The 26,145-nt window shown below is 37.6% G+C and overlaps 1 protein-coding gene and 1 non-coding gene across 3 annotated transcripts in view; both read right to left on the bottom strand.

The window, feature by feature from the left end:
* Window positions 1-26,145, bottom strand: part of PRKG2 (protein kinase cGMP-dependent 2) — a 111,975-nt gene that overhangs the window by 15,793 nt on the left and 70,037 nt on the right. For both annotated transcript variants that reach the window (XM_070458247.1, XM_020904328.2), the window contains 3 exons: window positions 25,958-26,047; window positions 23,953-24,094; window positions 2,761-2,924 (listed from right to left, as the gene is read on the bottom strand). In XM_070458247.1, the coding sequence (XP_070314348.1) occupies window positions 2,761-2,924; window positions 23,953-24,094; window positions 25,958-26,047 (396 nt within the window). The remainder of the gene's footprint in view (window positions 1-2,760; window positions 2,925-23,952; window positions 24,095-25,957; window positions 26,048-26,145) is intronic.
* Window positions 17,720-17,791, bottom strand: TRNAC-ACA (transfer RNA cysteine (anticodon ACA)). Its single transcript has one exon. It is a non-coding gene; the product is annotated as a tRNA-Cys (tRNA).

Here is a 26,145-nt window from a genome sequence, read left to right as displayed (position 1 = left end):
TTGGGACAACTCAAAGGGATGGGATGGGGAGGGAGGTGGGCAGGGGTTCGACATGAGGGGACACATGTACACCCGTGTCTGATTCATGTCGATGTACGGCAAAAAAACACTACAATACTGTAAAGTAATTAGTCTCTAATTATAATAAATTAATTAATTTTTAAAAAAGAAAGCATTGGGAATGAACCACTAAATTTGGGTAACATGTTAATGCACAGACTCTGCTTTTAAAAACACTTTCCTACCTACGCTGTTGTGTCATTTAATTTTTGAAAATTAAAGATGATTTTCACAAACAACTCTGCCATATTTTAGTCACGCCTGAGACGGTAGGATACTGAGAGCTCCCACTCTTTGTAATACACTTGAAACAAGTTTGGTGCACTGACTTATCAATAATCTATGCTTCACTCATAAATAAAAAGATGTAGGAAACAAAAAAACATTGCTCTAACATCTTCAACTTACTTATATATTTACAAGTAGGTTGTGTATTGTTTTGGTTTGGTTTTTCAGTCCTTTTCTTATCTTCATTTACCTCCTGATTTTAGGGCATTTAAAATGAACTGTCCCCATACCCTATCCCAGAAAAGCTTTATAAAAATGATTTCTCAACTTGTTTTTCATATTTTATTTTATTTTTAATTGGAGGATACTTGCTTTATAATGTGGTGTTGGTTGTACAAGTTGTAGAACAACTTGAATCAGCTGTAAGTATACTTACATCCCCCTCCCTCTTGAATCTCCTTCCCACCCATTCCCCACTCTCAACTTCTTCAGGACAACTCAAGACCATTTTGGCAATTCCAAATTATTGAGAATCATTCCCCTTTTCTTATTCCCTCACTTTATTTCCACACTTCTTGTAACAATGTATTCCAGCTGATGAAGACTGAAATGTATATTCTCCAGGTACCTACAAGAGCCGTCATCTATCTGTTAGAAATGCAGCTGACTTACTTTCCAGAGACAAGAAAACCAATTCTTGAGATAGAAAGCCTTGTGTCCTGAGACCTTAAGCAATTTTCTCTCTGAATTGACTACCAGGACACCTTTCTCTTCTTCCCTTCAAAATCTCAGGCAATGAATATTTGAAAATATTTGATATTACAGATAATATAAAATAATCTTTCATGCGGACAAGGATAAAGAACAGAGCCACACATAATCCAATACTGAAATCTGCAGTATATAAAGTTCAAGAAGATTCCAGGAAACTCTCCTTTGGTAAAGCATGTGTTGAGCCTCGAATCCCCGGAACTGGGCTCATTCCAGCATTTCTTATGCTGTTCCATATGCAAATCCTCCCTGAAATCAAGGCTGAGGATATTTGGTTGTAAAGGCTTAAAAGGATGACCAAATCAGTTAATGATAAATGGAGGTAGAAAACGGACCTGAGTGCTGTGGGTACATCCATGCATTATACTAAAATCTCATTTGTATAAGGCACATGTGTTTAATAAAAAATGTGTCTCATTTGGAGTCAGAGGACCTGAGATTAAATCCCTGGTCTTAGTGAGTAGATCTCTGACCTAGTCTTCTAATCCATAACATTTAAATCATAAAATAATCATAATACAAATTTAAACCTTAAGATAACAAAAATTCCTGCTTTAACTTCCACATAAGTTTGTGAAAACAAAACTAGATAAAACAGATGTAAGTGCTTTGTAAGCTTTCAAAGGCTTTACAAATGTGAGGTAGTATGTGTTTGTGCACATATGTGTATAAGTGTGTGTATGCAGGCATGACTATTTGGGAGCCTGAACTCATTAATATATAGCTTTTTATCACTTCAGGAATGACAATCCAATTTTAACTTGTAAAACTCCTGCTGTGTCTTGCCTCTGTTCATTAGCACCTCTAGAAAGCAGTTGACAAGGGGATTAAAATTTAAATCCAGCAATGCTTCCTTCTCTTAGCATTTCTGGTTAATGATTTATTGGGAAGATGGGAAGAATATGGCTAAATTTAATTGATCAATGGATTTAATGGAAATACATCTGCTATTTTCTCAACTGAAAAAATATATGAGGAAATAATAACAGCCCACAACTTCAATTCTCTTTCTTATTTTGATGATGGAGTCCCAAAACCTTCACTTAATATAGTGAAGTTATAGTGAAGTATTAATTATACTTAATATAAAAGTATATAGTTAAGTATTAATTATACTTAATATAGTATCTATAACAACAGGCCTCGCCCCTCTAGGCGCATGCGTGAGTGCTAAGTCGTTTCGGTTGTGTCCTGCTCTTTGCGACCCTACAGATTGTAACCTCCCAGGCTCTGTCGTCCATGGGATTCTCCAGGCAAGAATACTGGAGTGGGTTGCCATGCCCTCTTCCAGGGGATCCTTTCAATCCAAGGATCAAACCTCTGTCTCTTTGTCACCAGGATTGGCAGGGGGGTTCTTTACCACAAGCGCCGCCTGGGAATTCCCTCCAGGTAAACTATAGCAGTTTTGTACTCCTTTGCTGTACTTTCCTGAATATTTTCACCATTTTATAACCTAGAAAGCATGCTACATAGGACACAACGTGAAGAGGAAAAGGCATCATGCCTAATCAAAAACACCTCCAAAATGTTAAATTCTTTTATATATCTATTATATATATATTTATATAATAGAATATATTTTAATATATTATATATTATATCAATATATATAATTAATATATAATATGTATATATTATCATGAGTAAGTTATTTTTGCAGTTCTCTGAAGAAGAGGTTGAACACAACTTGAAGGTACTTACTTGCCCGTTAGGAGCTCATATACTAGAATTCCCAGGGACCAAAAATCCACACTGAAGTCATGTCCTTTGTTGAGAATGACTTCCGGAGCTACGTACTCTGGAGTTCCACAGAACGTCCATGTTTTCTGTCCAGATCCTATTTTCTTAGCAAATCCAAAGTCAACCTGGAAAAGAAGATCAAAGAAATCTTCAGAGATTGTAAAACTCACATTCTTCTTTAAGGCTCCCTTTAACTTCTTAAGGGCTTCCCTGATAGCTCAGCTGGTAAAGAATCCGCCTGTAATGTGGGAGACCTGGGTTCAATCCCTGGGATGGAAAGATCCCCTGGAGAAGGGAAAGGCTACCCACTCCAGTATTCTGGCCTGGAGAATTCCATGGACTGTATAGTCCATGGGGTTGCAAAGAGTTGGACACAACTGAGCAACTTTCACCTTCACTTCTTCAGTCTTCTTTCTTTGCGTCCACCCTCCCCTTCACACCACACACACACACACACACACACACACACACACACACTGACCCTCTCATTCAGGGTCAGGGTAGACCTCATTACACTCGAGAGCGTCCCCCGCACACACCTCTCCACCCAGCACTCCTCGAGGACTAGAGGGTTGGTTTAGGAAGGGGCTGTGTGCTGCGCTTACTCAATCGTGTCCAACTCCTTGAGACCCCAAGGATTGTATGTAGCCCGCCAAGCTCCTCTGTCCACGGGATTTCTCAGGCAAGAATACTGAAGTGGGTTGCCATTTCCTTCTCCAGGGGATCTTCCCAACCCATAGATGGAACCTGCGTCCCTTGCGGCTCCTATATTGGCAGGTGGCTTTACCACTAGTGCCTCCCAGGAAGCCCTTTAGGAAGGGGAGATCCTTGCAACCAAGGTGAAGTTCAGGGCAAGCAGACCAGTGATTTTCAATATCAATAGTGGTATTCATTAGGAAAAGAAGAGAAGGGGGAAGGGACTGACCCTTTTGCACTTCATATCATAAGAGGAAATTGAGGATTTGGAAAAGGAACCATTGTTGAGGGGAAAAGGGGCTTAAAATTCTAGACAGTCTTGAAAAACCTTTGTGAACAATGCCTGCACCTTCTAAATGTTGGGAGTTGGAAGTAAAAGCCAGGATCATCCCAGCTCAACTTTGGCTGGACTCTGACACCCTCAGTCCCTCTCAGGGTGGTGGGTGATGGGTAGCACTTGGATTAACTTATTTATTCTGAAAAAATACAGTCAGCACTTCATCGGCCGAGCTCCGTGCTATAGATACAAAGTGGACTAAAAGAACTTCGGAGTACTGGGATTGCTTAAACAGACATGATTAATAAAATGCCACGTGAGACATGATACAGAAGATGATGCAAAGTATAAACTCAGACAGCCCAAAGACATGGACTTCTGGAACATCGGGGAGAAGATGGCTAGGGAAGATGCCATTAGGAGATGACATCTGAGCTCAGTGCTGACCGAGGGTTGGGAACTCTCTCAGGGTGATGTATGGGCAATGCCCTCATCTGTCTTTTCAGAATAGGTCCCTCGACTTCTCTGAGACTCTATTCAAGAAATTCTGTGCACAGAATAGGGACTGGAAATAAGACTGGAGCACAGAAGACCCACTCTTTGAATCGAGGCTGTGTATATGACTGAAGTCCTGCCCTGCAAAACAAACAGTTGGTTTCCTTCCACAGGGGTGACTTTGCGTGTACCTTTCATCTCCAAATACATACAGACATTATTTTAGTAAAACCACCCTCCACCTCCTCCGAGTAAACACACACAAATTATACCTGGGCTTCAACATGCACATTTTCATAGCTTCATTACACATGGACTATCTCAATAATATGGCAGTAATCTTGATGAAAAAAATTAAATAAATCAGGTTAACATCAAAATAGGCCCTCATCTAAAAAAAAACATGAATCAGTCAACTATAAAATCCAGCCCTCATTTCCTTATTCAAGTATTAATATTTAAAATATTTGTCTTACTTTTTAAAATCTCTTAGAAATTGATCTTTTTACTAATGCTTTTTGTTATGTATTAGAAATTTTTCCTTATATTTCCTTATGAGAAAGAGGGAATTTAAACAACCTAATTTGAAGCAGGTTTTAACTGTTTTCTTTCATCTACCCAAAAGGACTCACAATGATTATACCTAAGAGATGGCTGGGAATATTATGAAATTAAAATTTGCAACTTGCTGAGACTAGCATATCTACTTACTCCTGAGAGGAAGAACCAGTGTGAAAATCCTAGCTAATTTTTTAAAGACAAATTTAGGAGGCAAGAAAACAATGCTTATAACTTGCATTTTCATGAGTGCATATGGAAATATTATATTTTATTGTTTTATAACAGCCTTTCAACTCATTTTTAAATTGCAAGTAAGTTTTCCTTTTAATGATGACTGAAAGTTCATTAAATACTGAAGATACATTTTTAAAAGTGATACATTTTAATTTGAGTATCTGGTTTTGCTTTTGTACTTACATACTGACTGAAAGAGATGGCAGTAATTACATTAAAATTTAAGATTTATGAAAATTTCCCACTTTCTCTATCTCCTTTGATCTTATCAGCTTTAGTCTAAACCATCTGGTTGGAGAAAATCGACACTCAGACCTTTCTGAAGCAAGGTGCCAAACAGAAGTTCCCAGATCTTCTGATATGAAGCTTTGTGTATTTTCTATAAAAATCCACACTACCTCTGTCTTGAACCAGCATGGATACCATCACAAAGCCTCAAACTTTCCTTTAACCCTTTCTCTTCTAGGCAACAGAAATGTAAGTTCTTTCCTTTATTCAAGGAATATTTATTGAAAACCACTATGTACCAAACACTAGGGTACAGACAAAGTCCCCAATCTTCCTAGAGTTTACATTTAAGAGAAAGGAAGAAAACATAAATGAAAATATATTATCATATAACCAATAAGGACCTACTTACTGTTCCCTACAAGTTCCCTGTAAGTTCCCTGCTGTGTGGCACAGGGGACTCTCCTGAACATTTTATAATAACCTACAAGGGAAAAGAATCTGAAAAAACCAAAATGACTCTGCTGTACGCCTAAAACTAACACAGCATTGTAAATCAACTATACTTCACTTAAAATTTTGACAATATATAATAGCATACATAATATTACCAGATAGTGACATATGCCATGGAGAAACATACAAACAGGTACTGAGATCAATATGAATTACGCTCTAAACAGGGTGATCGGAAAAGCGTCTCTGGGCAGGAAGCATTTATGCATTTGAGCAGAAGAAATAAAAATGAGAGCTCTGTAAAAAATCTGAGCAAGAGTGATCCTGACAGATAAAGAGCTAGCACCAAGGCCCTAGCCTTCGGGAACATGCGTGGTGAAGATCAAGGATTGGCAAGAAGGCCACTGTGGCTGGGCCATAGTGTGTGAGGAAAAGAGGCAGGAGGTGAGGGCGAAATTGTGGAGTGGCCCAGTAAACCACAGAGAGAACTTCAGACTTTTTTTCTAGGAGGCCATTGGAGGATTAAGAGAAGAGGTGTGCATGACATGACTAATGTTTCAAAAGGATCATTCTAGAAGAAAAGAAAAGAGAGATCGCCTCTTTTTAAAAAATCTTTTTTTTCCTACCAGAACTGAGCTTTTAAGAAGAATCTCTGGAGAAGCTACACTCAGGTTTTCCCTTGTCACTATTAAATTCTCATTATGAAAGGCAACTTAACATTACAATGAAAGCTTAAAAACACTGCCTCTGAAGATTTTAACAAACCAGAAGTTTCTAGGATGTTTCTATACTCACAGCAATGATTGATTCATTCAGAAAGAAAAAAATTAGCACTGTGGCATGTTGGAGCTTACTGGTATCCAGTAAGTGCTAGCTTTTTCCCAGAAGTTTCTCTCCGGGACAGAAAATTTGTCAGATATTGGTTCTCTTGGTCACATAAAAAGAAGGATACAAAATGACCAGTCTAATTAAGCCAGATGATTCATGGGACACAACATTCCAAAAAAAATATTTATGTGGCATTTTCAGGGCACTTTTTTTGCCCAAGTCTAGACAAGGGTAAAATGGAATCTGTTTATTCTGTCCACCAATAACCAAAGAGGATTTCGTGTTCTTGTGATACTAAGGTCCATCCACTGAAATGGACAAGAGTGGACGGCTTCCACTGAGGCAACAGTGGGTTAGAGAGGCAAAAGTATGGGATGCAGGAGTCTTTCACAGCAACATCCCATTCTTTCTGGAGCTCTGATGACTCCCCTGAAAGACTTAAGAGTGCTTAGTCAAAAGTAGAAAGGAAAGGATAATGGGGTGCTTTGCATACATGAGAGCAAACAAAAAAATCAAACTGCAGACTTCCTTGGTGGTCCAGTGATTAAGAATCTACCTTGCAATGCAGGGGATGCAGGTTCAATCCCTAGTCAAGGAACTAAGAGCCCCCATGCCTCGAAGCAACTAGCCCCAGTGCTCTGGAGCCTGCATGCCACAACTAGAGGGTCCGTGGGCCGCAATGAATGATCCTACATGATGCAACTAAGATCCCCTGTGTCACAACTAAGACCTGACTCAGCCAAATAAAAATAAAATCACTGGAGGTTCATCTCACATGATGCTGCCTCTTTGAAACCTTCCTTGAATTTACAAAACCAATTCCTTTCTCTTATGCAGGTCTTTAACAGATTCTGTTCCACAATGACCTCCCCTTCAGCACCATCTTCTAGTTGCCTGGGAATAATCTAGCTCCTTGGGGAGAGTCATCGCATCCTAATAATTTTTTTACCCCTTACGGCATCTATAGCACAACAGATGTTCAACATGTATTTGGTGAAAGAAGCTGAATGGAGCAATAACCCTTAACATGTTTCAATATGATGTATTTGCATAACCTTCACCAAAAATGAATTAGTGACTATATGCTGATGTTAAAGATGACAAAATGAAAGACTAGGCAGGTTATGGAAACTTGAGATGAGACTGTAATCAGGGTCCAAAGTAACCTTTCCATTATATGTAAATTCATGAGTAAGTAGATTTTTAAGGGAAAAGGAATAACATATGTTAAGCACATTGGTGGGATAAGCTTCACTGTCACTTAATAAGTACAGCTAATAACAGTCTGGCAAAAAGTACACAGTGAGAGTCAATGATTACTTTTAGTTTTCAAGTTAGGAAATACTTGACACATATAAAATAATGTGGCATATATGCAAGTTTTTAATGCATGAAAATAAAAACGCCCCTGTGTCCATCACCAGAATAGCCACACTGTTCTCCTATCACACTGTCCTCCTACCCCTTGCCAAGAGGTCACCATTACCCTGATTTTTGTGTTTATCATTTGCTTGCCTTCACTTCTAATTTTCCCACATATCTAATTATCCTTACATGATCCAGTCTATACTTCTATAAGCTGCTTCAGTCATGTCCAACTCTTTGCAACCCCATGGACTGTAGCTCACTAGGCTCCTCTGTTCATGGGATTCTCCAGGCTAAAATACTGGAGAATGATATATAGTTATAATTTAAAAAATTTTTAGATAAATCTTATCAATTCTTGAACAAACTGCCTTTTTTTCACTTAAAACTGTATTTTTGAATTGAGCCCATATGGGAGTATGTTTATACTGCGTATCATACACCATTAAAAGAATATGCTATTAAATGCTCTAAATTTTCTTGAAAAATGATTTCCCATCATGATGCCATAGATGGAAACTTGTCTTATATCTATTAGTGTGTTATCACAAAGAAAAGTTTCTATTAGCATAATTTCCCATCTTGCTTACTGGACATGTGTAAGGTAGACCTTCTGGGTCAATGATATGCTATGTTCAACTTCACTACACATTTTCAAGTTAATTTCCTTAGGTACTATATAAGCAACTCCTTCATCAGCAGTAATGTTTAAGCGTTCGTACTGCCCTATATCCTCACCATGCTTTAGTGACATCAACTTTTATTTAAATATTTTCTTTAAAGCCACCTATAAGCTTTTCTGCTCGATGGGCATGAGTTTGAGTCAACTCCGGGAGTTGGTGATGGACAGGGAGGCCTGGCATGCTGCAATTCATGGGGTCGCAAAGAGTCAGACACTACTGAGCGACTGAACTGAACTGAACTGAACTGATAAGCTTTTTTGGTGATTCAGATGGTAAAGAATCTGCCTACAATGTGGAAGACCTGGATTCAACCCCTGGGTTGGGAAGATCCCCTGGCAGAGGTCATGGCAACCCACTCCAGTAGTCTTGCCTGGAGAATACCCATGGACAGAGGAGCCTGGCAGGCTATTGTCCCATGGGGTCGCAAAGAGTCGGACATAAGCAAATAAGCTACTAAGTATTATATCAGTCAGTTCAGCCACTCAGTCATGTCCAACTCTTTGTGACATCATGAACCGCAGCACGCCAGGCCTCCCTGTCCATCACCAACTCCCGGAGTTTATCCAAACTCAAGTTCATTGAGTCGGTAATACCATCCAACCATCTCATCCTCTGTCGTCCCCTTCTCCTCCCGCTTTCAATCTTTCCCAGCATCAGGGTCTTTTCCAAAGAGTCAGCTCTTTGCATCAGGTGGCCAAAGTACTGGAGTTTCAGCTTCAACATCAGTCCTTCCAATGAACACCCAGGACTGATCTCCTTTAGGATGGACTGGTTGGATCTCCTTGCAGTCCAGGGGACTCTCAAGAGTCTTCAACACCACAGTTCAAAAGCATCAATTCTATGGCGCTCAGCTTTCTTTATAGTCCAACTCTCACATCCATACATGACTACTGGAAAAACCATAGCCTTGACTAAACAGACCTTTGTTGGCAAAGTAATGTCTCTGCTTTTTAATATGCTATCTAGGTTGGTCATAACTTTCCTTCCAAGGAGTAAGCATCTTTTCATTTCATGGCTGCAGTCACCATCTGCAGTGATTTTGGAGCCCAGAAAAACAAAGTCAGCCACTGTTTCCACTGTTTCCCCATCTATTTGCCATGAAGTGATGGGACCAGATGCCATGATCTTAGTTTTCTGAATGTTGAGTTTTAAGCCAACTTTTTCACTCTCCTCTTTCACTTTCATCAAGAGGCTCTTTAGTTCTTCTTCACTTTCTGTCATAATGGTGGTGTCATCTGCATATCTGAGGTTATTGATATTTCTCCTGGCAATCTTGATTCAAGCTTGTGCTTCTTCCAGCCCAGCGGTTCTCATGATGTACTCTGCATAGAAGTTAAATAAGCAGGGTGACAATATACAGCCCTGGCATATTCCTTTTCCTATTTGGAACCAGTCTGCTGTTCCATGTCCAGTTCTAACTGTTGCTTCCTGACCTGCATACAGATTTCTGAAGAGGTAGGTCAGGTGGTCTGGCATTTCTCATCTCTTTTAGAATTTTCCACAGTTTATTGTGATCCACACAGTCAAAGGCTTTGGCATAGTCAATAAAGCAGAAATAGATGTTTTTCTGGAACTCTCTTGCTTTTTAGATGATTTAGCAGATGTTTACAATTTGATCTCTGGTTCCTCTGTCTTTTCTAAAACCAGCTTGAATGTAGAACTTTGAGCATTACTTTACTAGCGTGTGAGGTGAATGCAATTGTGCATTCTTTGAGCATTGCCTTTCTTAGGGATTGGAATGAAAACTGACCTTTTCCAGTCCTGTGGCCACTGCTGACTTTTCCAAATTTGTTGACATACTGAGTGCAGCACTTTCACAGCATCATCTTTCAGGATTTGAAATAGCTCACCTGGAATTCCATCACCTCCACTAGCTTTGTTTGTAGTGATGCTTTCTAAGGCCCACTTGACTTCACATTCCAGGATGTCTGGCTCTAGGTGAGTGATCACATCATCGTGATTATCTGGGTCATAAAGATCATTTTTGTACAGTTCTTTTGTGTATTCTTGCCACCTCTTCTTAATATCTTCTGCTTTTATTAGGTCCATACCATTTCCGTCCTTTATTGAGTCCATCTTTGCTTGAAATGTTCCCTTGGTAGCTCTAATTTTCTGGATGAGATCTCTAGTCTTTCCCATTTTATTGTTTTCCTCTATTTCTTTGCACTGATCACTGGGGAAGGCTTTCTTATCTCTCCTTGCTATTCTTTGGAACTCTGCATTCAAATGGGTATATCTTTCCTTTTCTCCTTTGCTTTTTGTTTCTCTTCTTTTCACAGCTATTTGTAAGGCCTCCTCAGAGAGCCATTTTGCTTTTTTGCATTTCTTTTTCTTGGGGATGGTCTTGATCCCTGTCTCCTATACAATGTCACGAACCTCCATCCATAGTTCATCAGGTACTCTGTCTATCAGATCTAGTCCCTTAAATCTATTTCTCACATCTACTGTATAATCATAAGGGATTGATTTAGGTCATACCTGAATGGCCTAGTGGTTTATAGACCATATTATATTGTGGTTTTAACTTGCATCACTGCCCTGCTAATTTCAGCTAGAGCATATAATTTGTTCTGATATCAAAGAGAGTTCCCCTCCCCCATGTTCTCATCTGCCCTCAGAAATGTCTTCGATGTTCTTGGCCCTTGGGCAGTCTATATAAACTCAAGAATCAGCTTTTGCCAAGCTTCAGGGAAAGCTCTCCTGGAATTCCACTGGAAGTGGATCCAATCTGCAGATCCTTTTGGAAACTATCGATGCCTTTAGAATGTTGATTCCTCCTATTTTTAAACTTAGTGCGTCTTTCTGAGTGAGTGAGGGTAATGCTAGCCACAGCAACAAACATCAAGAAAGTATAATCCTTAAACTCTACATTAATTTCCGTCTTCCTCACATAATGGGTTTTCCTGAGCAGTAGGGAAATCTCCAAGCAGTGGTTCAGGGACACAGACTCCTTCCATCTGAGGGCTCTGCCAGCCTCCAGTCGGCTGTGTTCATCGGTCACAAGCCAGAAAGACTGAATAGAAGTCAGCTGCACCACACACCATCAGCCCAGGTCTGAAGGTGGTGCCCAGCAGGTCAGCTCACATTTCATGAGAGAGAACTATGAAACACCACCACAACGAGCCATACAAAAGGCGGTGGGTGGGGGAGGATGCTCTCTAGCTCTGTGTCCAAAAGAAGAGAGAATAAACCTATTATTTTAGGTCTTCTAGTATCTTTCTACGACTTTGTATAAGCTTCTATACATTTTGCCAGATTTATTCCTAGATAGTTTATTTATATGATACAAATAAATATATATATATATTTATGCTTTTTGTAAATGGCATTTGCATTCCTATTTATCAAGTATGCTTCTGGTATTTAAAAATACACTGAGTTCTTGCTTTATTAATCTACATTTAGCAACCATATTGAACTTTCTGCTAAATTCTGATAATTTACTGTTAGATTCTGGATTTCTACAGTTAATCATGTCACATGGGAAAATAGGTTTTATTGTTTATGTTCTGATCTTTCTTTTAATTTTATCTATGTCTGACTGCACTGGGTAGAACCTCTGGTAAAATACTGAGCAGAAGTACTTATACCACTGACTTGTAAAAGCATAACTTCAAATGTTTCATCATTATGGTTACTATAAATTTTTGTTAGCTATCTTTCATTGGATTAACAAAATTTATTTCTTTTCCTAGTTTGCTAAGAGAATTTATCATGACTGAATGTAGAAATATCAAAGTTGTCTCTGTAGCTATTGAGGTAATTATTATACATAATTGTTTTTCTTTTTTAATCTATTAAGTGGTGACTTGGTCAGATTAAATTTTTAATGTTAAAAGCAATGCTTGCTTTCCTGAGATATAGCCAGGCTTAGTTATGATTTGTATTAATTGTAGTATTCAGTTTGCTAATATTTTGCTTATAAGTTTTCCATTAAATTCATGAGTGAGATTGGACATTAATTTGCCTTCCTTAGGCATTTTGTTTGAAGAATCAAGTTTAGACTAGCTTTATAGAATAAGATGGAAATTATCTTTCACTGTTTTCTAAAGAATCTGCATAAGATTCATATTGAAAATCCTTGAAGTAAATTTCTAGATCTCACGTGTTATGGACTGAATGTTTGTGTCTCTCTAAAATTCCTCTTGAAACTCTAGTCCTCACTGTGATGATATCTGGAGAAGGGGTCTTTAGGAGTAATCAGGTCATAAGGGTGAGGCCCTCATGGATGGGATTTGTGCCCTTAGGAAAAAAAAACACAAGAAAGATGATCGATCCCTCTCTCCGCCACGTGAAGACACAGAGAAGATGGCCATCTGCAAACCAGGACGAGAACTCTCACAGGCCCCAACCATTTACATACACTGTGTACTATATTAGGGTTTCCCAGGTGCGCTAGTGGTAAAGAACTCTTTACCAATGCAGAAGACAAAAGAGATCCTGGTTTGATCCCTGGGTTGATAAGATTCCCTGGAGGAAGGCATGGCAACCCACTCCAGTATTCATGCCTGGAGAATCCCATGGGCAAATGAACCCGGTGGGTACAAAGTCCATGTGGTCACAAAGAGTCAGCCACGACTGAAGTAACTTAACACACACACATACACACACTTACACTGTATTATATATAGTAACAGAGTTGCTCAGGTAACTTCTAATCCATGTAAACCTCTGCTATAACTATAGTCATGGTCACTCATAACAGCATTTATCTGTAATACTTCTCTTTTTCATTTGTTCAGTATTTTCACAGTTAGTTTTATTAGTCTTTCCAAAACATTTTGGTTCTGTATCCTTTTATTTTATGTTTAATTAATTCACTTTCTTTATTTTTCCTTCTCTTTTCTTTTTTCCCCCCTTTTCCATCTTCTTAAGTTGAATGCATATTTAGTTCATTTTTAGCCTTCTTTATTTCCTACTTGAAACATGAAAAGTTATAAACATTATTCCCATTATCATTTAGGTGCAACACATACGTGTTGATATGGAGTATTCTCTATTGTGCAACTTGGTTCTATAATCTTGTTAAAATCTCTCTACTGATCCTTGAATTATTTTGAAATATCCTTAAAATTCCAATAAGATGAATTTTTTTAGTGGTTTCTTCCTGATTTTTAAATTTTGTTATTGATTTTTATATTACATACTTTGATGTCACCAAACAAAACCTTTATGTTCTTATTTTGGGAGTGAAGAGCAAACTGCCTCATGGGCCTTTCATTCATTCTTCTATGCTAAGCAGTGTACTAAGTCTAGCAGTAAATACTGCATCACAGTCTGCCATTATGAGGCAATCAGGGAAGAGGGGCAGAAAGATCATAAATAAATAGGTAATAATGTCAACATTTAATGTGTTTTCTTATACAATACTCAACAGAAATAAGATTAAGGTATTCTGTGTTCACATGAGGTGTATTACTCAAATGAGTTAAACAGCATAATCACACAGAACATTTACTGATGAAGGACACCTGAGATTTACTGTATTACAACAAAGTTTCTCCTGCAGATGGCTAGCTACTGTATAAATTCTGCTTGGGTTGAGAACAAGGTCATTTTTTAATTCTTTAAATACTGTCCCACATCTTAGTATCACCTCTGAATCATTCATGATAACCAGAAGGAGGACTCGATCATGATTGCCTTCAAGGGCTCTCCCTTGGCCTTGAAAGAAAAATTTAGGAAAATATTGGATGGACAGATAAGAGTTAGTGATGTAAGAATCTCCTTGGTCCATTAGTAGTATCTGCTAATCCTTAATCTCCACCTAGTATTTTTCCCGATGGAGACAGATTGGACCACATGGGCTCCTGGTGGGAATGAACCAGGGTAGCACTCTCAATCATGAATCAGGGAAGAAGAGTAAAGTCTTCATTCCTCATACAAACACATTCTCTGTAATTAAAACCAAAGAGCAAGCCTCTGTAGTCTCTAGAGAGACACTTTGAGAAACCAGACCATTTTCCTACTTAGGTCTTTCTTCCAGGCTTTAGCTGGTTAGTCTTTGCTGGGGATGGGGGGAAGCCTTTCTTTACTACAGTCCTTAGATATCTGACCTCTCACTGATACTGCTAAGAAATGAGGAGATGAAAATGCCACTTATTAAAATTTGAAGAATAAGGCCAAGGTCATCCTTAAAGGAGTCTTTCATCTTCAAGTTCATTAATGTCTAAGTCTGGGCTGCCCAGTGTCCACCCAGATGTGCATTCCTGATATGCTGGGCACTAGACCACTAGACTGTACTGCCCTCATCTCTACTGCAACCCCCTCACGAACCTTTTAGCAGAAGAAGTACTGCCAGCCCAATTTCTATTTTTTTTTTTTTTATTTGCTGAAACTTGCTTGATGACCCAGTGTATGATCAAACGTGGTAAATGGCATCCTCTAAATATTGGGAACAATATTCTACAAATCAATTATATCAAGTTGATTAATCATGTTGTACACATCTTCTAAAGTTTTAGTGATTTTCAGTCTGAATGTTCTTTCAATTTCTGTGAGAGGTATAGTCATATTTTCCTACAGTTGTTCATTTCTCCTTACGAGTTCTGTCAAATTCAGCTGCTTACTTTTGAAGCATTTTCATAGGTAATTGAAAGATCGGGATTTTTACATCATCATGGTAAAATGAACCCTTAATCATCACATGGTAACCCTCTCTATCTCTAGAAACACTTCTTCCCTGATACCAGCATAATGAAACCAGCTTTTCAATTTGTTGAATATTTCCCAGACATATTCTTTTCTATCCTTTTCATTTCAACCTATCTGGTCTGTCATGTTCTGGTCTGTCTCTTATAAACCTCATGTAGCTGATTTTTATTTTTGAAATCTATGTGGCAGTATTTGGTTTTTATCTAAACAGTGAAGTCTATTTACATACATTAGATTTCTTTCTCCTTTCAGATTGTGTCTTCTCTTTGATTTTTTTTCTAGGCTTCCTGTTCTCCTTTGTTGCATTCTTTTAAAATGATTGACATCTTCTTCCACTTTGATTCCAATTACACCTACTCTCAGTTTACAGGCTGCTATTTTTCAGTTATTTAGCATTTTCTCACTTTAAATACTACATTGTAGTGATAATACATTATAGCATAATTTGGAAAAATATAATCACATGTTTACCATTTTTCTATAGTTACCACACCCTACTACATCTCAAACCTTTCATCAGGGATTTTCCATCTCCCTTAAGCACATGCTTTGGCTGTAGGTGGTTAACACTCTTTATCTTTGTTTAAAAAGATTTTTATTTTTATTTCACCCCTCTTGAAAGATAATTTCTCTGGATTTGTAAGTCAAGTTTGTTGGTTATTTTCTCTCAAAATTTTAAGATATTATTCCATTGCATTCTGGTTGCTATGGTTGCTGTTGAGATGTCAACTGAAAGTATAATTTTTACTCCTTTATGTGCAAACTGTTATTTCTCTTTGATAGCTTTTAAAACTTTCTCTTAGTTTTGGTTCTGCACCATATTATAATAGTCAACATCCAAGATAGCCTCAATGATCCCCTTCTCCTGGTATTCAGAGCTGACCTTTCTCACAGTGAATCAGGCTGGCCCCATGTGGCCAACAGAAGACAGAGGGAAGTGCCAGTGTTGACTCTAAGTCTTGGAAGGCAGTGTAGCTATTCTTAGGTCTCTCAAATGACTCATCCTGGGGAAAGCCAGAACCAATGCCTCGAGGACGTTCAATCCAGAAAGATAAAGATTCATATGGAAAAGAACCAAGGTCCCCAACTAACAGGCAACACTAGTTTGCCAGCCAGAGGAGTGAGTTACCTTGAATGCGGATCCTCTAGCCTGAGTCAAGCCTCCAGGTGACTGTGGCCCCAGCCACAGACAGAAACTTCCTAAGAGACCCTAAGTCAGAACCATCCAGTTGAACCACTCCCAAACTCCTGATCTGAAGAAACTGTGAGAGTTCAACCAGGATTCTTGTTGTTTTAAGCCATTAAATTTTGGAGTGATCTGTTATGCAAAAGCAGAATCTACAATAAATACAATTTGTCTCCATTGGGATTTGTTGGACTTCTTTTACCTGAATGGTCATTTTTATTTTAAATAATTTCTGGAAAATTCTCAGCCATTATTTCTTTAAGTACTTTTCTCTCATTCTCTATATTTTTATCTTGGACTCCAATTGAACATTTTAAGAACTTCTCAATCTATTCTCCAAGTCTCTTCATTTCTGTTATTTCCCATCTTTTTGAGCCTTTATGCTTTATTCTTGGAGAAGGAAATGGCAACCCACTCCAGTGTTCTTGCCTGGAGAATCCCAGGGATGGGGGAGCCTGGTGGGCTGCCATCTATGGGGTCGCACAGAGTCGGACACGACTGAAGTGACTTAGCAGCAGCAGCAGCATGCTTTATTCTGAAATTTTATCTTTCAATTCACTGATTTTTCTCTTTACTTGTGAATCATCTACTATTTAACCTTTCCATTTTTTAAATTGATGTATAATTTATAGGCAATAAAATGTACAAATTTGGGGAGTACAATTCATTGAATTTTGATGCAGATTATAGTCTTATAACCACAACCACCATATAGTCAAGAGACAGACATTCCCATTATCTCAGAAAGTTCCCTCCTGCCCTTCTGCAGTCAAATGATCCTCCCAGAGGCTACCATTGTATTAATTTCTACCATATATTCTACAACTTCAATAAATACAATCATAAAGAGGCTAGTAGAGGCTAGTCTTCTGTATCTGTCTTCTTTTTGCTCAACATGATTTTAAAAATTTATTCATGTTGTTACCTATACTAATTCATTGTTGAAAAGTTGAAAGTGAAAGTCACTCAGTCGTGTCCAACTCTTTGCGACCTCATGGACTATGCAGTCCATGGAATTCTCCAGGCCAGAATAGTGGAGTGGGTAGCTTTTCCCTTCTCCAGGGGATCTTCCCAACCCAGGGATAGAACCCAGCTTTCTGAGCCACAAGGGAAAATGCAAGTGAAAGAAAGTGAAGTCACTCAATCATGTCTGACTCTTTGCAACCCCATGGACTGTAGCCTACCAGGCTCCGCCGTCCATGGGATTCTCCAGGCAAGAGTACTGGAGTGGGTTGCTATTTCCTTCTCCAGGAGTTCTTCCCAACCCGTGGATTGAACCCAGGTCTCCTGCATTGTAGGCAGACGCTTTACCATCTCAGCCACCAGGGAAGTCGAGCCACAAGGGAAGTCCATACTAATTCACTGCTTTATACTATTGAGAAGAGTTCGGTTAATGAATGCACTACTCTACATTTATACATTCAATTGGTGATGATTATCGTGGCTCTTTCTGATTTGGGACTTTCAGGAAAAAGCTGTTATGAAGATTCTTGTCCAAAATTTTTGAAACATTATTTCAATTTTTTTGGCTAAATACCAAGGAGTGAAATTTCTTCCAAGGAATAGAATTTCTTGTCATAGAATAGGTGTATGTTTGACTCGATGAGAAACTGACAAACTATTCTTTAGTTTTCTAATTTTGTTTTCCTACTAGAAATTTAGGAAACTTTCCTCACCAACACTTAGTATTGTCAATCTTTAAAATTATAGGTATTCTAGTGGGTATGAAATGGCACATCCTTATAGTTTTAATTTGCTTTTCTTAATGACTATTGATATTACTTATTGACCATTCTTATGTCTTCCTTTATAATTTTTCAAGATCTTTGATCATTTTTTACAAATTGGATTGTCTTTTATTATCGAGTTTTTTATATATTTCCGGATACAAGTCCGTTGTCATGTAATGATACATTGCAAGTATTTTCAACCAGTTTGTGGTATGACTATTCATTTTCTTAACAATGTATTTTGATGTTGAGAATGTTTTAATTTTGATGAAGCCTAATTATTAAGGACTACATGATTGTGCCCCATCTCCCCAAATATTTATGTTGAAACCCTAATCCTCAGTGTGATAGTATCTGAGGGTAAAGCCCTTGGGAGCTAATTAGGTCATGAGGGTTTCACCTCATGACCTAGTAGCTCTGTAAGAAGAGACAGAAGAAAGCATTCTCTCTCTCTCTTCCTCTCCTCCATGCAAAGAAGAGAGAGGACAGTTGTCTATAAGCCAGGAAGTTGGCCTTGACCACATATCAGATCAGCCAACACCATGACCTTGCACCCACTCTATGCTATTTGTGTTCTAAGAAATCTCTAACTATTCCATGTTGTAAAGATATCACCTTATGGTTACATTTGCTTCTGGAAGCTTTATGGGTCCATGATCTAGCTTGATTTAATTTTTTTTATATAATGTAAAGTGAAAGTCATGTTCCTTTTCTGTTGCCATGTATATCCAACTGTTTCTGCAATACTTGTTGAGAAAACTAGCCTTTCATTCTTTTCCAAAAATCATTTAACTATATATGTCTATTTCTGGACTTTATTCTGTTAGATCAAGCCATTTGTCCCTACACTGCTATCATACTGCCTTGACTACTACAGCTTTATAGTGAGCTTTATAATATCATCAGTTATTATAAATTCCTCTTCTATTCTTCTTTTCTCAAAGTGGTTATTGACTTTCCTAAATTGCATTTTTTTGTAAATTTTAGAATAAATATCTCTGTTTCTAAAAATGGCTGTTCCACTTTTTATTGCAATGGCCTTAAATATGTAGATCAATTGGAGGAGACCGAACATCTTATCAACTATGGAGTTAGATAATTTATGAACATAGTGTATTTTACCATTAGCTAGTTTTCTGTCAACAAAATTTTGTATTTTTCAATGTAGGGGTCTTACACATTAAATATATTCAATAATTTTTGATATTACAAATGGCATTTTAATTTCATTCTTGAATATTTACTGCTAGCAGATAAAAATTATTTAATAATTTTTTTGTATATTGACTTTGTACCTATAATCCTGCTTAATTTATTTTTCCTTTCCAGAATTTGTTGGTAGATTCTTCATGCTTTTCTACATAAACAATCATGTTGTCTTCAAATAAAGACAGGTAGTTTCTTCCTTCCTAATTTTTGGCCTCTCACTTCTTTTTTGTGTTTCATTTATTTTGCTAAGATCTGTTACAATGCTGAAAAAACTGGTGAAAGAAAATAATCTTGTTTTGTTTACAATCTAAATAGAAAATATTCAATATTTCACTGATAGATACAATGTTAACTAAAGGTTTATCCTCCATATCTTATACAACAAGGAGTGCTTTGAAATGAACAGCTGTATTAATGTGGATTTTACCCAGTGTTGTTCCTTTTTTCCAAAGTTTGAATGTCTATTTTTTGTTGGTCTCTAATGTTTTCACACACTTTTATACATGTATCATAATTAACCTCAGTGAGATTAGTCCAATGCAAGCTATTCCACCATTAATGAAAATTCCATTTAATATTTAATTTCAATTATGATATTCTGAATTTCTTAATAGAAGTTTTATTTGCTATTTTTTTTCTAAACACATTAGATCTTTTTTGAGAGGTTCTGTTCCTTACTCATTTGTTAGTTCCTCTCTTACTTTTAAAAGACTTAGACACATTTGTTTTACATTTTGTATCTGATTACTTCAATTTATCAGACTCTTACATTCCTGCAAAATAATGCTCCTGGCACCTTATTGCCTCACACATATTTTTATTTTATTTTATTGGCATGAGTTTTTATTCCCTGGAAGTTCATCTCTGGGAATTCTCTGTATCTTAAATTGAGAGAACATTCTTCCAGAGAGAATATACTTTGATTCCTGGAAACTTGGTCATGTTACCAATATGGCTCCCTTTTCATTTAAATTTTTGCTTGGGCATTTACATCCTGAAAGACTGGGCACCCAAAACTCCATGAAAGCCAGCCTATGGCCAAGTATTCTTAGAGGAGACTCTTTGGTTCCTCTACCAAAAGCCCAATAATGAGAAAAGCATGTCTTCTTGCATGTACTCTGCCTTTAGAAATTTGATTTCCCCTCTACTTTCTGTTTCTCTGAGAGCACAATCTGTATGATCCCTGGCTCTGGACAATGTTCTCTGATTCAACTTCCCACATTGACCAGGTCCAAAACTTGGTCTCCTGTTCCCAGGGGGTACAGCAACTAAAATAAAACCTCTCTAGGCCACCTAGGACTGCTGGGTGACCACAAAACAGGAGGTTCAGTGTTTGAGTTCCACCCTTCACTACTGCCCAAGCTTGGTTCTCGACCTCAGGGGAATCCAAATGTTGTCTTATAAACTCAGCCACACATATAATACTGCTTTTCATGTTTCTTCCAGTCTTGAGACTTTTTGTAGTAAGAGAATTTCAGCATATTATATCTAGCTTGATATATAGGTAGAAATGGAAATATTCAACACTTACTTTTTAATCTCTAAAAGCTTTAGTTATTACTCTTCATTTGGCTGGTTGGCAAATGAGTTAGCTGGATGGATTACAAGGCTACAGAAGAGATGCTTATAGACCTCTATACCTACAAAGGCAGAATATGATACCCGATTTCTTAAAAACAGCTATTAAAAAAGAGTGAATTTAATGGATAATCTGCATCCCTCATGATGATTTTACTTCTAGAATATTCCAAAAGGCTTCTCTAAAGAGTTGTAAGAGGCATAGCCAATGAAGGAATTGTGAAGAAGACAAGTGATCAAGGCCTTGAGTTAGTACCTCACCAGTTCTCAAAGCTATCTTTCATAGATAAAGTAAAGCTTGAACGGAAAACATTTCTTGGAAATTAGCCAGATTTCACAGGAAAAAACTTACTTTACTCCTTTCCTATGGAGAGAAATCACTTAGCAACTACACATAATAAATTTAATTCCTAAGGCTAAACTGCACACTCTAACATGTGGATGATAAAACCTATCTCATCAATTGTTAAACATATTAACGGCAAAATGTTCAGCACAGTAGCTTTATACATTAAGTGGTAACTATTACTAATGTTCTGATATGAAAAACTTTTAATATCTTTGTAATATCTTTAAAATCTTTGTAAATGTTATGTTCAGGCATGGTTTAATGTCCTTGAGCTCCTGACAAGATGGACCCAGTTAAAATCAGCCTGGGTTCCCCCTCCTAATGGGGTTCCCTGCTGAGGTTCAAAATGCCTGTTTTCTCCTCAGGTATGATCATCCAGTTCTGTTATCTGGAAGAGGAAATGGCTACCCACTTCAGTATTCTTGCCTAAAAAATTCCCATGGACAGAAGAACCTGGTGGGCTACAGTTCCTGGGGTTGCAAAGAGCCAGACATGGCTAAGCTACTGAGCAAGCAGTTCTCTTATAGTTTTGTACCTAAAGCAGTTTACATGAATGGCAGCACTTTTTTCTGTCTTGTGACATGCAAGGGACTTCATGTCAGGCATTGTATCCATTACATAGATGCATAACAAGGAAAGTCTCTATACCCAAGGGACCTATAGAATCAGACCGTGTGTTCTGATTCTCAACCCTGCTTGACCTCAGAATCATTTAAAAATATATTTTTAAACTACCAACATTCATATGTGTATCTTTTATCCTTCTTCAGACAGTAGCAATCTTGGGACAGAAGCCATACTATCTTCTTTTCTTATTCCTCACAGGCAATCCCTCTATGTAGCAGAAATATATTAAAACCTATTTAAAATCATTATATAAAAATGCTAATGACATACAGATGGCCAAGAGGCACATGAAAAGATGCGCAACACCACTAATCATTAGAGAAATGCAAATCACACTGTAATGAAGTATCATCTCACACTGGTCAGAATGGTCACCGTCAAAAAAAAATCTACAAACAATAAATGCTGGAGAGGGTGTGGAGAAAAGGGAACCCTCTTACACTATCGGTGGGAGAGTATATTGGTACAGCCACTATGGAGAACAGTATGAAGATTCCTTAAAAAACTGAAACAGACCTATTATATGATCAAACAATCCCACTCCTGGGCATATATCTGAAGAAAACCATAATTCAAAAAGATACATGTACCCCAATGTTCATTGCAGTGGTATTGACAGTATTCAGGACATGGAAGCAACCTAAATGGCCATCAACAGAGGAATGAATAAAGAAGGTGTGGTAGATGCATACGATGGAATATAACTTTGCCATATAAAAGAACAAAATAAAGCCATTGGCAGTGATGTGGATGAACCTAGTGATTGTCATGCTGAGTGAAGTAAGTCAGAGAAAGACAAACATCACATTATGTTGCTTGTATGTTGACTCTAAAGAAACAGTACAAATAAACCTACTTACAAAACAGAAGCTTAGTCAAAGATGTAGAAAACAAACATGATTACCAGGGCAGGAAGCAGGGAAGGGATAAAATGGGAGACTGGGATTGACAGATAAAAAAAAAAAAAAGTGAAAGCTTTAGCTGCTCAGTCATGTTTGTCCATGGAATTCTCCAGGCAAGAATACTGACCCAGGGATGGAACTCAGGTCTCCTACATTGCAGGTGGATTCTTTACTGTCTCAGCCACCAGGGAAGCCCATACCAACTACTATATGTGGAATAGGTAACTAATAAGAACCTACTGAATAGCACAGGGAACTTTATTCAATACCCTGTAATGACTTATACAAGAACAAAATCTAAAAAGAGTAGATATATGTGTGTGTATAACTGACTCACTTGACTGTACAGCAGAAATTAATGCAACATTGTAAATCAACTATATCCCAATAAAAAATTAAGAATGCTAACAAACATTAAAATGGTAACATTTTATGCTAACATTAATATGCTAACAAAATCCAATTTTAAAACAATTCTATTATCTGAATCCTAGTGGGGGGGGGGGGTGCGGTTTGAAACATTCAATTCCTAAGCTAGAAAGAATGTACTTGTAACATCGCTCCCTGTGTTAAGTATGCTGATTTAAAAGGTCATGTCTTGCAAAGTAAAAATAACAAGTGAATCAAAATTAAAAAATAATTGCTTTGCAAAAATGGTACTGATGCACCTATCTGCGATGCAGGAATAGGGAGCCAACTGGTGGACACAGGAGGGGGGAAGAAAAGGGTGGGACAAACTGAGAAACTAGCATTTGAAACATACACATGGTAATGTGCTAAGCAGAGGGCTAGTGGGAAGCTGGTGTATAACACAGGTAACTTAGCCTGATGCCCTGTGTCAACTCAGAGCAGTGGGAACGGCTGGGGCACAGGGGGCGGAGTGGGAGAGTGACTCCAGACGGAGGGATGTATGTGTACTTAGGACTGATTCACGTTGCTGTATGGCAGAAACCAGCGAAACATTGTAAACAATTATCCACCAATTAAACATAAACATTTTTTTAATTTAAAATAAAAGTTTGAAAAAAGAGAGAATTGCAGCTACAGCACAACTTTATGTTGAGAAATATCTCAAAGGATAAGAATTTGTCTTACCAATTTAAGATAGCCCTCAGCATCTAGAATTAAGTTTTCTGGCTTCAGGTCTCTGTAGATAATACCTAGTCGATGCAGGTAATCGAATGCTTCTGTCACACAAGCAACACAGAACTTGGAGGTGGGTTCATCAAAGCTGCCTCTGTAATGAAACCATTTTCCTTTTTAATACTCTAGACATCCTTGTTGCAGATTCTAGGTGTCAATTATCATATTTATTTCACATGTCATATGAAATATGATATCATATTTATATTTGTCACATCATATTTCATATATTTCATATCATATATATTTATGCAATATAAATGTTTTATAAGGCATTAGCACTAAGAAGTACTTCATAGGGCCAATGAATCAGATCATAAAGAAATTTAAGTGAATACTTGATGCCAACAAGAACCACTTTACTAAAATTTACTAAGATTAAAGTGTCTACTACATTCAAACAATTGTTTCTGGTAATCACATCTGAACAAACAAAATGGAAAGGATAAGAAAACAAGACTTTTTAAAGACAGATGCTTCTGTAGGTATCATGCAAGTCTCCTCAACCCATCCAGGCTTACCTCATTCTGATCCATCCATCAATATGTTCCTAGTACAACAGATAAATCTCTGCTTGGATGCTCAAAAGTCTGTTATGACTTAGATATGTAATTTTAAACCATGAATGCACCTTAGAATTGCCTGAAAGGCAGCTAAAAATCATTTTCTGGCCCTAACGCAGGTGAACCAAATAAAAGTCTTTGGCATCAGGGCACAGCATTTTTACTTTGTTAGAGCTCCCATGAGATTGTGATGTGAAGCCCAGGTTGAGAACCATTGGCCCAGGGAACGCTGCCTAAATGTCTGACCTGGTGTTAACCTCAACAACTTAATGCAAAGCTACCCTCTTCTGTTGCCCTGTTTTCTATTCAAACTTTGCTCTCACTCAGCAAGTAAAAGACCTAATCCTACTCCAACTTTCCTGATTCTTAAATCAGTTCTCTTTCTCACTGTCTTTCCAAATTTTGTCTTTAGGGTTTAGCTCAAGGCCTTTCACAACCATCATATTTTTCTCTCTCCTCTATTCTTTTTTTTTTTTTTCCTCTCCTCTATTCTGAGCTCAGTGCCCACAACACTTATTGGACATTTAGTTATGAATTGCCAACTTCTTCACCATATTTATTTTTCACGTTAAATAATGAAATGCTTTAAAATTGTACATTACATTATCTCCCAAAATATAACCCAAACTCACTGGAGGAAAATGTAATGTGGTTTTAGGTTAGAAAAGTGTAGATTGTTTAGAAAACTCCCATACCGTCAACTAGGAAGCCTTGTATGTAGGTGGAGCTCAGTGAACACCTACGATTTTGATTGTGTGGAAATCACTCCTTTTGTGAAGCTGAATCTTTGCAGACATGTCACTCTGCTTTTCAGCCCCAAGTTCACCACTCCCCACCCCTATCGTCATCTCCCTTCTCAAGATTCAGAGTCAGTAACATCTGGATGTATACTCTGCCTCATATTAACCATGTGATATGGATGGTTGACACTCTAAGCCTGGGCTTCTTTAATCTCTAATACGAGAATGACAGTGACTACTGGTACCGGGGGCCTATTACATGATTACTATGTTAGCTCATAAAATATCACTATTACTACCTTTTATCAATTTGTTCTTAGATTCATTTCTCTTTTTTAAGACATTTTTTAAGACTCTTTGTATGGACCATTTTTTAAAGTCTTTATTGAATCTGTTACAATATTGCTTCTGTTTCACACTTTGGTTTTTTTTTTTTTTTTTTGGCCATGAGGCATCTGGGATCTTAGTTTCACAACCAGGGATTGAACCTGTGCCCCCTGCCTTGGAAGGCAAAGTCTTAACCACTGGAGAGCCAAGGAAGTCCCTTAGACTCATTTCTTAATGACTTTCTTCATGTCTCTTTAAATGGTCATGAATACAGCATCCTTTAGGCCAGGCAGACAAAAGTTATTGCATATAATTCTTTTTCATTACCTGTCTCTTAATATACTCCACAGCTCCCCACCTAAGCAGGCCTCCAGAAGCATGTATACATACTTATTGTCCTTGAAGGTGCGATATAATCTGTTAAAATAAAAGAAAAACCCAATTATTGTTAGAAATTCCGTTTTAAAACATCTTCAAGTTTCTTTAAGAGCATCATCAATAACTTTTTGAAGGAT

The sequence above is a fragment of the Odocoileus virginianus genome, chromosome 29 (genome assembly GCF_023699985.2).
Source record: "Odocoileus virginianus isolate 20LAN1187 ecotype Illinois chromosome 29, Ovbor_1.2, whole genome shotgun sequence".
Lineage (NCBI taxonomy): Eukaryota > Metazoa > Chordata > Mammalia > Artiodactyla > Cervidae > Odocoileus > Odocoileus virginianus.
Note: the sequence above shows the minus strand (reverse complement) of the source record. Positions and strands in the feature narration are given on the sequence as shown.